Consider the following 17,216-nt stretch of genomic DNA (forward strand, 5'->3'; position numbering starts at 1 on the left):
ATTACAATATATATTGTATCACGACACCAGCAGAAATAACACCTTCGTATGAGACTCCACGTCATCTCCTCTAAATAGCTGTTCTTTGGAGCAGTAAATCCTTGCATGGATGGCATACCAACTTCTATCTTTCTTACCTTGTGTTTTGTCGCACTTCCTAACTATTGAAGCACAAACTTATTCTACAAGGTTAACATTCAAAGCCAAACCAAGGAAAACAAATACTAAAGATGATATTCAAACTACGCTTTTATTTCTCCAGCAGACGTTGAGTACAACAGTACTAAAAGCATACAGAAATGGCACATAAGACTTATACAACCAGGCGCAGATCCAAGGGGGGCACACCAGATGCACGCCCCACCCTAAATTCATGAAAATCTTGGCATTTGAACATGAAACTTTAGAACACATCAGAAATTTTAATGAGAAATGCAGTGCATGCCCCTCTTTTTCTGGCTCCTGGCTCCGCCAATGACTTCAATACCCAGTACAAAGATAGTTTTGGCGATGGCAGAAATCAACTCTGAAAGTTGTATTCACTTAATTTTTTTTCATACCTATAACCAAGAATAAATTCTGACCTATTCTATTCATAAATTAAAGAAATAAATATAAAATATGTCAAAATGAAACCTCATGCTTATATATTTACAAACTTTTGCGATGGATCTAAAAAAATCCATCAGCTTGGTATTGACAATTGGGTTAAAAAAATATATGAATAAATTGTGTCATACACTAATTTTAAATTTTTGACCGGGAATGGGACCTTCCCGAGTTATTGGGTAAAGGTTCCTCATCACAAGCAGAGAAATATAACGGGAAAAAAAAATTTTACCCAAAAAACTTTGTCATGGAGTTTATACAAGATATATTTTGTACCAATACTAACAGAAACAATAAACTGTGACAAGAGAAAGTCAGTGGAGGAAGAGAAAAGCACTGATAGTGATAGTCTGGAAGATAAGAGGATGTTTGATAAACCCTGTGCCATTGTATAAACCAGCCGACATCCTAATGGATTTAGGCAAGAGTTTTGTTTCAGCTTGATTCTTTAGTAGGCAGTTCACCACGGTTTGGGAGAGGAGGAATAAAAAGAAAGTTTTAAAATTCTCCTTGGCCAGACAATTTTTATGTTCAGTACAACAGATTTTCCTTTACAAAAGATGTTTGTTCATGGTTTCGAGTAGGCCCTACCGAGGGGTGAAAAGCAGAGTTTCCGTTCCCCAGAGAGCCTACTGGTCTCATTTCCAAAAGGATAAATACGGGCCGGAATTTTCATATCCACAGCCCATTTTTGCAAATGACTTCTTATTGAAATTCACATATTTCACTAAACAATAGCCTGAACCAGGACTTTTAGGAGATCTGAGTCCAGATGACAGTGGTCAAAATCACAGAATGAATAGAGGTCCCTGAAGTAAGAGACAACCAGCACATGGAGATGATATTTAGTAAAAGCGATAAGTCCCTCCAGCTGTAATGGAGGCAAATTGAGGCAGCAGCACAAGACCTTAAGAGGAGGAAAAAGACAGTGGAGGGCCTATGCTCCAGATAGGGCCGACATGTATAAGGAAGTACATCATAAGTAAGAGGTAAGGGAAGAGAAGATGAAGAGGAAGATAAATCAAAAACAGAGTTACAAGCCTGACTTTCTTCATTAGAATACCCAGTAGACCTACTTGATACTGATACGCTTACTTTAAACATGGTAGCTGATCACAGCAGCTAGTCAAGGACGAGTTGAATAACAAGAGTATTATCATAAAATGTTTGTAAATTATTAAAGATACATGTGAACAATTAACATTAACAACAATAACAAACCAGGCTCCAGAAAAGAATGTTTAACAAACGCTTGCAATATACAGTAGAACCTCTCCATTAAGGACACCCTCGGGCCTGACAAGTGCTGTTCTTTATAGAGAGGTGTCCTGATTAGAGAGGTCAAATTGAATGGAAACAACCAATTTGGGACCAAACCTAGGAGAGGTTGACCTTAATAGAGAGGTGTCCACTAAGGAAGGTTCCACTGTACACAATGTCGTAGTGAACACATTATACTTGCAAATTGGTTGAAACTTGGTATTCATAGTATTTGTATATTTGTCAGCATAACTGCATTGGTAAATTTATATTCAAAATGCATAAGGAGGCTACCAGAGTCATACATTGCCATCTGGCAGTGACTCCCGGTCTTTAAAATAATATGAGTATTCAAGTGTTCCCAATCAACTGCATGAATCTGTAGTTGACAAAACTGTTAAAGTGATACTATGATGTGATTTACAACTTTGCGGAAATACGTCCGTTTTTAATTGTTGATCACAAATGTAAAGCTCAAATTTTCCATTTTTAATTAGATTTATTATAAAATCGCTGAATGTAAACCACCGCGACCGTGAAATTGTTCAGGTTGTGACGTCATCAACGAAAACGGCATCGAAGCGAGCCGTCCGGGCGGGATTAAACCATCAATTTCTAGAAAATGTGCATTTTGATTGAAAACCTTACCGATTTAAGAGAAAGTGACGTAGTCATTTGTCAAAAACAGCTAAAACATTATATGGTGAAATTTGACACGAGTTACCCTTTAAAGGTCTTTTGAAAGGTGTTTGAAAATAGAGTCCACATGGCTAGTAAAATGCTACCCTAAAACATAAAATTTGTATCTTCGCATAAGTTGATATTTCATAAAATTATATAATAGTTTGTAGAGACAACAATGATTTATATGGCACAGACGAAGAAAAGCTGTGGGGAACACAGCCGGACCTTCGGGTGACAAGCCGCTTCATCTCCGCCACAGGACTGAGGTTATAGTTTTACTTAGGCAGGTTGAACGCTGAAGAAGAAGAAGAATATGGCACAGAAAGCTTAGCTTGTATAATAGATAAATATATAACAGATCTAATGGGCTACAAAGTTGTGGCCAAAATACATTTGTAAGCCATTACTATCACAGTTAGAATAGAAAAGCTTATGATGGCAATATTTAGAAGGATACAACACTGCATTTTTTTGCTACTATCAGTGTAAATACATCAAACCACTCTGTAAACAAAATCTAAACCGGGAAAGTTTAAGCTCGTTTCAGGAACGATTTTCAGGGAACATGAACATATAAAACAATACATCCGGTTCAAAATCTTTTTAATAACAAAAGTGAGCTTTTGATAGGTAAATATTGATTTTGATACCAAATTTTGATCAAATCATTATTTTTGATCAGAATACTTTTAAGAATATTCTTGTTTACTTTTGCTCTCTTACCAATGACCTTATAAGGACCTATACCACAATTTTTTGATAGCAGCCCCCACTACATCGCATATCCACTGTATGTTTGGACTATATAAGATAAACATGGCAGAACATAAGCGTGTGCATTTTAGAAATAAGTAGCTTTTAATACCAGTCAGGAAAGAACTCGAGTTGTGAGCTATCACCAATCAGAACGCCCCAATTCGACTATGCCATGGAGATACCACAGAGTCGATCTAGCTGTGCTAAATCTTGGGACAACTCATAAATCTAGCTGTGGCAGACATGTCTTTGACATGAGTGCCGCCCTAGAAAGCAGCGACGATAGCCAGAAATAGCGACAACACGCAAAACAGGGTCCTTGTTTGACTGCTTTATACCAAATACAAGTAGTTATCCGATAGACTACCGCGTCAGAAGCGAGATTCATCGTCCGTTTTTATGTATGCCTCGTTTACTCTGCCGACATCTTTCAAGACATATGATTTCTTCGCACCACCAGGCCGGAGGAGATTCCCAAACGTCCCCGATGGTCCTAGCACACTCAAAAGAGCGGGAAAAAACACCAGGGCAAACAGAATCGAGAAACCAATGGTAGCAAAAATGAATATCCCAAACTGTAGAAAGAAATGGACTCTGCACAAAAACATGAAACATGAAGCTCCTAGCGTCGTTGCGGCTCCAGACAGAATTGAGATGGCGACATGCTGTAGGCTGTCTCTGATGCGTTCGCTGCGCTGGCTGTAGATGGACATGCTGTAGGCTTGTGCCATGTGGACAGTGTAGTCGACCGCTAGGCCAACGACGAAGCACATGTTAAGACCTTCCAGAATCTGTAAGACAAATGGAAGTCTAATGGATGGGACATACATGTAGATAATTAATGCTAGAGCATTAGTGTACAGTGGAACCTCTGTTAGTGGACACCTCTCTATTAAGGACAACCTCTCTGTTAAGGACACTAGTTTTGGTCCCAAATTGGTTGCTTCCATTCAATTTGACCTCTCTAATCAGGACACCTCTCTATTAAGGACAGCACTTGCCAGTCCCGAGGGTGTTCTTAATGGAGAGGTTCTACTGTAGTTCATTCTTATTTCATTCAACATAGTTCACAATTTACGTTACAGGTGTTGCAAATGTCAGTTAGAGTTACAGCTTCAATAACTCTGTACACAATGCAATATTTTAGGACTTAGGACACTGTCCTTTTTAAAAATGCTTACCTGTAGAATAACAGAACTGCTCTTAAACAATGAGAGTAAGCGTTATCCTTTTTAAGGTAATGAGTATCTAGCAGGCAGATTGAGAAGTTTATTAGGGCTAGATAAGAAATCCTCTTCAGACCCCAAACCTCTGGACTATCAGAGCCAAGGGACCTTACAACTTCCGTCACACTCACCCCTAGCTTCCATCCTGCGAGTGGAATGATACCAACAATGCAGATCACGATACTTCCAAGGGTGAGCAGCGACAGGAGGCTCACGATGATGTTGCGTGTACCCATGAGGACGGTGACGAACGATATGGCTGTCCCGATCCCCAGCCCTGTGAACGCATGATGCATGATGTCCTGGAATTATGAGTTGATACAATGTATGAAGAGTAAGAATAGATATAGCAGGGGTGGAAAAATCCACTAGTCTCTCGCCCGGGACTAGTGACTTTGACAGCTGGGCTAGCCTACCATAAGGCAAACTATAAGGATTTACTGAAAGAGCTAGTCCAGACTTTGAGATTCACAGCCTGGGAGTAGTCAGCTTGAAAGGATTTTTCGACCCCTGGATACAGTGAAATGGAAGCACAGTGGAGCCTATTTTAGCAGACACCACCATCAGCAGGACGCCCTCTCTATTCAGGGAATTGATTTTGGTGCCGAGTTATGGTCAAAAATTGTTCACTTCTAATCAATTTGACCTCTGTGATCAGGACACCACCCGTAAGAAAACGTTGGTTTTCCCAAGGGTATCCTTGATTCCATTATCTTATTCCATTATCTTATTCCATTATATTATTCCAAGTTTGTCCCAAGGGTATCCTTGATTCCATTATCTTCATTTTGCAAAGACCTACAGTAGTGTGAAATGGAGCAAACGGACCGGTGACCCATGATAAAAATACCCATGAAAAGGTTATTCCTGGTCCTGCAATATTCAACGGGTTACGCTATTCATCAATTCATTCCATTCGAGCACTTGAGACAATGAAATGGAATGGCAGACGTCAAGGGCAGACGTGACAGTGGTAAAACTTGCACACACAGCGTTACAGAGCCATCGCTGAACTAGTGGACTTGTGGTTATTGGAACCAAACTTCTAAAGAAATTTAACACGACTCATGACTTACTTGAATTGTGGTGAGCAAACTCCATCCAACCACAGTCAGGAACCCACCCTGCAAAGACTTGGGAAATGTCGCGATCTGAAAGTAATTTCTGATGCTAAGCACGGTTGTTCAAAACAATATAGTCCCTGAATTGGTATTTATCAGACGTAAGCGCCAAATTACTGACCTTACTTCTTCTGGAAATCATTTCATGATGTTGAGAGCTACACTTTAAAAGCTGGTCAGATTTTAATGCAGACAATAAAACACACTTTAAGTTTATCTGGAGAGCAAGGGAGGAGCAGAAATCAACTGCCAGGTTGATGAGGGACATGGGCCTGGTGTTGTTATGTTCAGCAGGTATTCAATTTGAAAGTCATTTTGTGATATTTTGAGATATGCAGAGGTTCGAGAGATGAGCAAAAACAAGGTTTATAAGAATACGGACCTGGTTGTAACATGCAGCCATTAAGAAAATTGTACACAAAGAAGAACTTGGACGTGCTTGTCTATGCAATAATACTGTAAACAAAAGTCCACAAAAGCTACCAAGATGAAAGATGCACGGAACATAACTAAATCCCATGAACAAAAGATGGATTGGATCCATTCTTGCCCCGACTAATGTCTCACCTCATTCGCCAAGAACTCTTCCCAACTGTTCTTCATCTCTATTCTCTCGTCATCAGGCATCGTGAAAGACCGGCCAGAAGTTGTGACAAGGATGAGCAGAAACTGTATCTTAGCCTCAACGATCTTGATTCCAACTGCAAGAAAGTTTTTAAATATCAATACAAGAGCATTCCTTTTGGTTTACATACAGGAGATGATCTAGATATTTCTTACCACCAGAGCATAAAAATTGAGGCCAACTTCAACATTAACTAAATCTAAGCTTACTACCGGACCAAAATGAATTGATTGGAGAACACAGATTTTTATCCTGTTACTTACTGGCCTCTGGCCTTGTCAGCAAAACACTGCTCGTTGCTAGGAAACCAAGATTGTCCTTTAAGGTCGACCTCCCTGAAGAATCGTGTACAATGTACAGCCAGTACTGTATGGCAACCTGGAATGAAGTCAATGACAGTGCTTTAGAAATACACCCAAGAAAAAAAAATTAAATTGCAAATTCAGGTTGAAAAACTGCAAGGGAAGATCAGTGGCGCAGTGGTTAGAGCACCGGGCTCATAATCAGGAGGTCGTGGGTTCGATTCTCGGAAGGGTCACTGCTGTTTCGTCTTTGTGTCCTTGAGCAAGGCACTTTACCCTACTTGCTTCTCTCCACCCAGGAGTAAATGAGTACCTAGCTTGCAGAGTTGGCACACTATGAATGTTGGTCCTGAGCGCTGTATAGCTGCAGCTCGGACCTGTAATACTCCAAGAGAGTAGAGCTTGAATCAAGAATGTACAGGCCAATAGTTAGGGGTAATAATGTGAAGCACTTTGAGCGACTGAAACCAGTTGGATTTAGCGCTATATAAGTCTCATAATTATTTTATTATTATAAAAGCAGCGTCAATGACATCAGTAATGAACTAACCTCAAATGGTCTTCTGATCGCAGCAGCGGAGATATTGAGAAAGATATCTTGATGACAGTCTATCAGCATCTGAAGCTTGGATGTGGTGATCGGGAGGGACAAGTCCGCGTTAGGCTGATAACATGCATTTAACGACTCCGCCTAAAATATCAAAGAGAGAACAACGTTATGAACAAAATGCAAGATTAAAGCGTCATGCGAAAGAGTGACTTACAAGTGACTTGCCAAAAATATCGGTCACAGTGGAAATGGTCCAGTACACACCTTCAAGAAGTCATTGAAGATTTTCATGATGCACACCAGTTGATTCTTCTCGGGTTCTTTGGGATCTGGAACCAGCTTCAGTTTACTCTTCATCTCTCCTGTTACATTTAGTAACTTCTCACAGAAGCCCTGAAATGGAAATCAGAGAGGAGTGAGTGAATATTTAGCAGTTTTTGCCCAAAAAGGGCATTTAATCAGGGTGTAGCTAGCAGGGGCCAGGGGGGCAAATGCCCCCTTCTGATGTCACCCAATGTGTTTTTGATTGTGATTTTGGCCGAATGGGCGAACTAAAGTGTCATTTTGCTCCCCCCTCCCCCGACCAAAAGGCTGACTACGCCCCTGATAATTGTGCGACAAAGTAACTGTTTTCCTTTAAATGACATCCTGAGATAGGAGAGACACCTTTCCGTGAAACCTGGAACCACTCAACCTGTTGAGCACAACGAATAAGAATTGTCACTCAACAAGAAAAGCATACATAGAGCAGATTTACCAGTAATGCAATTTGGTTCTCTGGCAGGTTGATATCGAATTGGCTATCCCAAACTGAATGACCAGTGCAAGGCTTATGCTCTTCATATTCCAAGAATTTGCATTTACTCATGTCCTGTGGTCTCAAGCCCCACATCAAGTTGATTACAATACGCGGGTTGTCGTGCTTGTTGGGATGGAATGCTGTCAAGCGCATGTTTCTCGCTATCTCAAAAGGGTCGTCATGTTTCAAAATCTGGATCTGGAAAACAAGAAAGGCGAGATGTTTGCAATGGCCAAGCCAAATAATGGACTTTTATTGCAAATAATTATTTACAATGACAAGAGATAACTCCAGCCGCCTTTCGGCCTGACAGGCTATTCTCAAGTGAAGAAAAACAACATTTAGTAAAAGGGGCGGGGCGTACCCACATGACTAAAGTCTACCGTGACAGGTTGATTAAATGTAGACGTCACACGCTCTACTTTCTTCAAAACTACAAGACATGTACTAATTGAACCAATTAATATGAAATTGAAGCTGTGCGTGCGTAACCATAGAAAAGACCTACAAACACATCTGACAAACACATTAATGACACAGGGCAAGAAAATTCCACTGAACCCTGGAGAAATTGTGCACCAAGTGCAGATGGACTAACACATCAGAGAGGTTCCGAAAGTTATATGATGTTCAGCCTAATATCATATCACAGAAACTTGCACCCTGCACAGAAGAGATTTGAAATGAAGAACTACTAAGATGTTTTGACTTACATCGGTGCCATCTAGCTCACTGTTGCTGAGTGAGTAAGCCATGTATCCAACCAGTACTCCAAAGGCCGCAATGATGACCCAACGCATGATCGAATGGCTCACGAATCTGCTGTACTTCTCCCCAAACCAGTGCAATACATTCCGATGAATGGCAGCACATCCAGTCTCTGTTGAGCCAAACTGCACCCCAAGGTCTTTTTTCAGGCTTTGTGTCATATTCCTTGAAGTGTCGCAATATCGAGAACTGAAATCTGGCTCTTGAAGTCTTTCACAGCACGGCAGGGAACAGCATAAACAATTCTTTACTTTGAAATGGACGTGATATACTGCCACAACGGTGGGGAAAAACACCATCACAGATATGTAGTTTACCAAAATAGTGAGACCGGCAAATGTGCCAAATGCTGAGATTGGTAATATTGGTGAAAACGAGCTTACGAAAAAAGCTGCCATGGTCGTGACGGAAGTGATAAGCATGGAAAAACCAGCGCGTCGACAAGTCAAGTCTAATATCTGATCCAGTTGATTTTGTTCTCTAGCCAACATTTTCCAGGTGTTGAAGAACACGTACAGGTCATCAACTCCAACACCGAGCACGAGATATAAAGCGAGGACATTAAAGATTCCGAAAAATTTGTACCCAATGCCAACATTGTAGATCAAGTTGGCACACACAAAGCTCGTTACAATGCTGAATATGCCCCAAGTCGTGACCCACAAAGACGTCGTGAGAAGCCATGTGAATATGAATATGAAAATAAGGGAACCGATCAGGAGGTACAGGTCACCATAAATAATGTGGGCAATCTTTGCCCAGTAGAGATGACCAGTGTTCCCGTAATAAAGGGTCAAAGGCTGCAGTTGTTCCCTGCTTGAGACTTCGAGGTAAGGCAGAAAATAACTCAAGGCCCATGACTCAAAGTCCCCTAATGCTTCAAACAAATCCCGACGGCCATCAAAACCAAAATAAATCTCAGATCGAATTTTTGTGGCAAATGCAATATTCTGTGTAGCATTGACGCTAAAGTCTTTACTAGCGATCCATTTTAACTGTTCGGCTAGCTTGGGTTTAGCGACAGCTTTAGCAAGAACACCAGTGATATTTGCAATTGTTATGTTATTTGCGTCAGGATCATAAAACAGGTTAAGCAGTGAGTGGACACGCCAACACTTGGCGTTCCTTTTCTTGTTGTTTAGGCAATAATCATACTGGAATGAGCGCAGATTAAAGAGGTGATTTTCATATTCTTGAATCCTCTTCAAGTTCTTCAGAGTCAAAATATTCTCATCTTTTGCGTCATATATGAGAGCAAGAGTTGTAAGTCCGTAATAGCGCTTGCCCGTGCCTGTGTCGTTTTCATTTGTTGCGATTGACCGCCTCTTGATCTCATGCTTCTCCGTTTGATCTGTGAGGTCATCAAGAGCATTCTGTCTGTAGAACCATGCCTGAAATACAAAAGGCAAAATTAAAACATGACTGCCTTCTATCTAACTATTTCATAGACTAGATAGAAGACTAGGGAGGAAAGTTTATCACCTATGGTCTCGACTGACCCATGCCCGGTTGCTCAATCAGTTTTAGCATAACCTAACCAGGTGTTAAAGGAGTACGACATTCATTCAAATATATTTACCGTTGGTCCAACTATATATATTTCCTACTAACTTCTAACGCCAGGCGACGCCAGTAGTCAGTGATAATGCATACCAGATGCATGCATGCTGGTGTGACATCTGTTTACAATTGGTGCATGTACAAATGTTCCTGATCACAGCAGTTGAGTTAGGGTACGTGTGGACACAATTTGTCATATGCCAATACTGCAAGGTGGGTGTTTTGTTTCAATTCCCACAAATCTGCCAAAAACAGCAAGTCTGCTACATACCGCCACAGCAGCAGTGTGTCGTTTCCATGGAAACGACCAACAAAGTAAACAAACGGGCAAAGCCTTTAAGAGTTTCAGAGTCAATATCTTCTAAACAGCAATCTTTATCATAATTCTGAAAAATGGACCATCGACTGAATTAACCGTCATACCAATTGTCGTCTGTGCATGATATCATTGAGCTGATGTAATGGCAAATCTTCGAAAACAAACGCCAGTATGTTGTAACCAGAGAAATAAAGTCCGATGGAGGCAGCGATGAAGGCAAGGTGTCCCAGCAGAGTCAAGACTGAAAGGAGAGAAAGGAATACAGTGGAAAGGAATACAGTGGAACCTCCCTTAGCGGACACCTCCCTATTAAGGACAACCTCTCTATAAAGGACACTAGTTTTGGTCTCAAAGTGGTTTGTTTTCATTCAATTGACCTCTCTAATCAGGACACATCCCTATTTAGGACAGCGCTTGTCAGTCCCGAGGGTTTCCTTAATAGAGAGGTTCTACCGTATTGTATATGTAACAAGGTGCATCCTCTTTAAAGACTTCTAGGGTGAGTTTTTATATTCTTTGTATCAAAGAATATAAATTGTGTATTATCATGCCTTCTGTATCATTACAATTTATCTGATTCCCTCTTTAGCAGAAAATCGTTATCCTCTAAAAAGCATTGCATGATGAGACATAAGGAAGTGCTTCACAACTGTATGAATCTGACAACAGGGACTTTCAACTAACCGAAAAATGATTTAGGCCATTTTGCAATCCATCTGCACCAGACGAAAGGAGTCTTGCTCTGTTTAACCTCGGGTTTAATTGAAGACTTTATGGACGATTCGTGAGTTGACGGTAGGTCTCCATTTTCCACATTGTTAGAGAGTGATGGTGGATCTTGCGACGATGGTAGGTCACCAATATCAGTGACAGTATTGTCACTGCTTGACAGCATGTCCCCATTGGGTACCTTGTCACAGACTGATGGCTGAGGGGAAGTTTTCAATTTTTTTATAACAAGTCCATTTTTGTCGTTTTCTTTGCATTCTTGGCTTGCAGATACTTGAAGTAGAGTTCCATTCTCTATCAGGTTAGTGTCTTGGATTTGTATACCATTAGTTGTATCTTGACCTGTCTGATCCATCATCACAGATGTTCCATCGGTAATCACCGAAGTTCATGAGGTGTTACAGTCATGACGTTTGGGTGCCTCCAATGTCATGGTTATGCTAATTCAGTTGTCCCCTCAGATTAATTCAAGACAGCTGCAAAAATCAGTGAGAAAAAATCAAAAGGGGGCAATCAATTTTATTTATGCGAAAGCCAACTTAATGAATCAATTAGATACTGGGAAGTTAGTTTTTAGCCTTGCATTTACATCGGGTCTTGGGTTAAAAAGTGCTGTAATTCAATCCCTACGGTACACTATTTAACTGCGCAGATGGAGGCCCCGGGTCTGTTATGTATTTTGCTATGCTGATGCCTGTGCGCGGAGCTGTTTTCAGGATAGCTGTTTGGAGGATGGCCTGACTATCCCACTGATTTTTAGGGATGACCTGGCATGCCTTAGGCCTATTTATTTGTTAACTCTGAATCGATCAATCACTGTCTAGTGTCGTGATTTGTGACATCACTTATGCCATGGCATCACCAGTATCAGGTGACTGTCTGTGTGTGTCACTCGGAAATAATTAATGAAATGGCTGTTTACTTTCGGCTTGGCGAATGAAACACCATCACTTTGGGCGCTATTTCCATTCCTCTGTAGCCAGGGGTCCACCTAATGTGCGTCCGGAACTCTGTTTGCGCGTCCGGAAGAGAAAGTGCGCGTCCGGAACAATTTCCTATGTAAATATGAACCTATTGTTGCATTAGATGGCTTAAATAGCATTTTAATTCCATGTAGAGAAAATAAAATTGAAAAAAATCTTTTTGGTGACTTTGTATTTTACAATTTTCAGCGAGGTGGTTAATTACTAATGCCATAATCCCAACTTCCTTACGCGCCTTCTCCTGTTGTGGTCGTCTAAGTCGGTATGAGTTTGTCTTTGCGTGCCGTGGGATAAGGGGCAATAGCAATTATTGTGAAGCCAATTTGCGCTTTTAGGGGGGAGGGGAGGGGATCGAGGGGGAAGGGGGAAGGGGGTCAACAAAATTCAGTGCGGTTTTAAGAGCTTCAACTAAAGATGAGCTTAATGATTATTTTCCTGGGTATATATCTTATTCATTAAAATTAAAAGGCCAGTTTTTCTACCATTCGACAGAGTGGGCCCGGGAGGGGGGACTTATTTTTTAGATTAATTTCTAATTGGCTACACTTAAATTTAGCTATGGCTTATTATCAAAGGATCTAGTGATGACAGTGGATTTGAGGATACACTCACATCAAAGAAGTAGTACAATTTTTACTTGTTTTTCTCACAAAATATATTTATTTACAATTACATAGACATCACAAATATATAGATCTATACTAAAATATTACAACCGCATTAAAGGAATACTGTAATTTAAAAAAAAAATCATTATTAAATATTATTATCAAAGTGATTTGAAACCTCAAATCTTTGGCGACACAGAACTTGACAAAATAGTACCCAAAAAAGCATCCTGAGGGTCAGGGTCTGTCGCTGCTCACTGCGAGAGGCCCTGACCCTCAGGATGCAAAAAAGGGTCGTCCCCTTGACAGCATATGTAAGAAGGGCACCCAAAAAGCTTGTTTTCTAATTTTCTGGTGGGGAGTTTAGTGTGTTAAATTTTTTTTAGGTTTCAACTCAGTTTATCTTCTTAACCACAGTAAGTAAGTAGGACACATGAGATACGTTGTAGTGGGGTGGACACCTATGTTTCGTTAGTGACAACAATTAATTCATATAGTTCCAACCAACAGTGATGAAATGGTGGTGTGGTATGGATTGCAATAAGGCATTGGGCAACGAAGACACAAGACAACAACTGCTCTTAAATTTCAAGAATTGTGGTAAAGTTTTTAAAGTTTTTAAAAAAGTTTTTTAGCAGACATGATATTTTCAAAACCGACATGATTACAATACACAGAGTGTCTCAATACAAATGTTACACTTAATGATTAGTATCTTTCATGATTTTCTATAATACTAGGATGTCAAATAACCATTTTAGTACAGTGTAACATTTTTATTGAGACACTGTTTAGACTCCCATATCGAATTGAGATTGAATATCAAACATTCAGAACATTCGTAAACATTTTCACCGCGGTAAAGTCCAATAAACAAGAACAGAATGTACATAGGCTAGCCATTTAGATTTCCTCAACCATGTCAACGCGTACTCGTTTGCTTTGAATTGATTGTGTTCGTTCATTTCGTCCACGCTTGCGTTGTCCTGGTTTCTTAGCCGTCATTGGTGTCCTCGGTATTGATAGTTTCCCGTCAGTTGATGTGATGATGTGTCCTTGTGTTTCCCGGAGTAACCTGTATTTCGTGAATTTCGCGTATCGTTTTAACTTTTCATCCTCGGGCAGTAGAACCCAACACGCTTGAGTACTCCTGAATCTTGTACTTAACCACGAAGCAACTTCAAAATTTCCTTGTCCGTGCAAAGCCCGTCTTTCGTCTACATCTTGTAATCTAATGACGTTGCCGACTTTTTCGATTAGTTCTGGTAGTTTACAGGGTTTCCAGTTGATGGCTAGCTTTAACAAGTTGTTCATAGATTCTGAATTGTTGTTTGTCCACGATACTGGTAAGTGGTCATTTCGTTGGCGTGGTTCAAAAACGTGATTTCTTATCTTTAATATAAGGTTGTCGTAATACTGCGCAAAATTGTCTGGGATTACGGTGCTTCGAAGTTCGAAAACCTTTGTATTAAATGTCTCTTGGTCGCTTGCATAAACAATCCCGTTTTGTCCAAAAATCCCGGAAACAACTGTATTCTTAAGGGTATTGTCCACTAGAAGGTCTGTAAGTTTACGTTTCACGTTTTCCTTGAGATGTCGCGTGCAGAGTAAAGTCGTAGCTCCCGGAAAACAGTCAGCGAGGGCCTTAGTTATTGCTCGTTCCTCGTCTGAGCCTAACACGAAATTCGACAATGATGCTGCAGGTAAATCCCCGTTCAACTTCTTGGCGATGTGTGAAAAAAACGAATGATACGTTTCGTACTGCCCGTCCCAGTGTAGGAAAAGTGGACCGATAGAGATAGGTGGTTCTTGCGTTTGTTTACGGACCAGCTTTACATTCTTGAAAACAGTTGTAGTCACATAGCAGGGACCGAGATTAAATGTTCTGTCAATTCCGACTACACTAGAGTGTTGACAGTTGTTATCACAGATGCTTTTGATGTTGTTGAGTTGATTTTCGGTATACATAATTATTGCTGGGGGTTTATTTTTCGTATGGATGATTTCTTGGACAATCGAATTTTCGTCCCGTTGCATTTGGCTAAGCACATATTGTAGGTCGTCTGCTGCATTGCATCTTGGCTGCGTATGGTTGGTGCTCTCGGTGCGTTTCTTTCGTTCTTGGACATATTTTGCATTTTGTACTTGTTTTAGGTCACGTGGTGCGTTTTCGGGATCTTTCAGGACTAGATTGGAATACACATCACGAGCTGGGGCTGACTTGACATTGTTTTTAATACTGTTCATAGTGTCTCTAGTGGTCTTGACGTATTCGTTGGCGGTCTTCCTGCAGTTGCCGTGCACGCATATATCTTCAGGCCATATACCAATGTACTCTACTAAAGCGAATTGAAGTGGATCACGAGCTGTGGAAAGGGTGGCGCCATCTACCAATTTCTCGAACCACGTTATTCTCCATGCCTTTGATAATGTGAACACATCTCACTAATTGACACTTTGACCAATATTTACTGACCATCATCTCAGAAGCCTAATTAGCAGTGCTAATTATGGCGCCATGCCTTTGATAATGTGAACACATCTCACTAATTGACACTTTGACCAATATTTACTGACCATCATCTCAGAAGCCTAATTAGCAGTGCTAATTATGGCGCCATGTCTTTGATAATGTGAACACATCTCACTAATTGACACTTTGACTGTATAGTGATTTCAATAACATATTTGATTCTGATTTTTTGTGAAATTAACAATGATAAGACACTCTGACGGCATTCCATGTGCTGAGACACCAGATACCAGTCTAATCCATTACAACACGGCTACTATCGAAATTCTGCAACTGCAACAACAATTGGTTGAGGAGAAACGTCAGTAAACTAGGATTTGATGGCTGTGTAACACCCAAATCAACCCGCTGAAAATTGTAAAATACAAAGTCACCAAGGAGATTTTTTCCAATTTTATTTTCTCTACATGGAATTAAAATGCTATTTAAGCCATCTAATGCAACATTAAGTTCATATTTACATAGGAAATTGTTCCGGACGCGCACTTTCTCTTCCGGACGCGCTCCGGACGCACAAATCGTTCCGGACGCGCATTAGGTAGACCGGTAGCCAGTGTAGATAGAGGGGGAGGGTTAGTTGATTTACTGCCTATCCATACCACCGGGCTGCAGCTAGGCAGGGTCAAAGTATGGCCCAAGAAAATATGCTCCTGGCATCAGGAGATATTCTTAAAGACCCTGAACTTCTTAAGTGAAGGTAAGCCAGCCTTCTGGTGGAAAACAAGCATGACAAACAAATAGATCTCTCTAATTATATAAAGCAATGGTAAAATAATTTTTCCATCCGACATCCGAAATGTACACCTTTAAGACAGTAAATGTGTATACGAATTTTCTAATGTTGGACAACATCATGTTGGATCCTTTTTTGTCTACATCACTGCGAGTCATCCCTTCAACTGTCACTGTCTAAAGAATTACTATTAATCAAACAAATCTGAGGTGTAACACCGAAAAGCATTATTCAGGCAAACGAGTTTTACCATTTTTTGTAATGAAACTATTTTAGAATGTGACGTTGTCATCAATAGCGGCCATTTTAAATAATTCTATTTCCGTATCCGGTGTTTTGCGCGGAGTAAAAATAAACGCGCGCTTTTTGAAAAAAATCACAACTAACGCCATTTACTATGAAAACATGACAACGAGGAAGAGATCATACTCTAAACAACAATGATACACGAAAAAGAGAAATCTCTTTGGAAGCAAACGAAGAGAAATGAAAATCTCAACCCACACTTTATACTATACTATGATAAGAGAGTTATAGACTCCATAGGCCTACATGCCGAGTAAGAGTCATGCCTTAAAGAATGATTAACTAAATCAAAAGGTGTAAGTGGATCCAACTCCACGAATTGATGCAATCTACACGTAATTGTTTTTTTCTTAGATTTTCCTCTCCCATGATTGACCGCGCCCTTTTCTTTAAATAGTTTGGGATTCACAATGCCAATGGGCAATGGAGCTGAGCTGTCTTTGTTATCATCTCCCTAGATCAAATACATCAATTTCCTCGGGTCACATCATACCAGTCAGGTATTAGTTCTAGGCCTTAACCTGCCTACCATCAATGAATACCCCGGTACTCAGGGTTTTCCCCAGGGTTTGGGTGGCCCTATAAAAACCCTTCACAAATTTTGGGGGTAAGGTAGGGTGGCGCTTCCAAGGTAGGGTGGTGAGCTACCAAGGTAGTTTGGGATGCCCTGACAAATGGCCTTGTGGAGAACACTAGTTACTAAATGGGGGATGGTGGGGGGGGGGGGGGATAAGACTCCCTGGGA

General features: G+C 40.5%; 1 protein-coding gene across 2 annotated transcripts; it reads right to left on the minus strand.

The window, feature by feature from the left end:
• Positions 1-248: 248 nt before the first annotated feature.
• On the minus strand, positions 249-16,466 carry LOC135484077 (protein dispatched homolog 1-like). Of its 2 annotated transcripts, none has more exons than XM_064765175.1 (12): positions 16,416-16,466; positions 11,264-11,784; positions 10,684-10,820; positions 8,646-10,091; positions 7,891-8,130; positions 7,398-7,526; positions 7,134-7,274; positions 6,545-6,659; positions 6,224-6,357; positions 5,612-5,686; positions 4,667-4,837; positions 249-4,100 (listed from the first exon to the last, which is right to left on the minus strand). In XM_064765175.1, exons 2-12 carry the CDS (start codon positions 11,664-11,666, stop codon positions 3,681-3,683), a joined length of 3,411 nt encoding a protein of 1,136 aa, XP_064621245.1. In that variant the 5' UTR covers positions 11,667-11,784; positions 16,416-16,466; the 3' UTR covers positions 249-3,680. The 2 variants fall into 2 exon arrangements, with proteins under 2 accessions (XP_064621245.1, XP_064621246.1); XM_064765176.1 differs by lacking the exon at positions 16,416-16,466 and adding an exon at positions 12,231-12,519.
• Between the last annotated feature and the right edge of the window lie 750 nt (positions 16,467-17,216).

This window comes from Lineus longissimus, chromosome 3 (assembly GCF_910592395.1).
Source record: "Lineus longissimus chromosome 3, tnLinLong1.2, whole genome shotgun sequence".
NCBI classification, from domain to species: Eukaryota; Metazoa; Nemertea; class Pilidiophora; order Heteronemertea; family Lineidae; genus Lineus; species Lineus longissimus.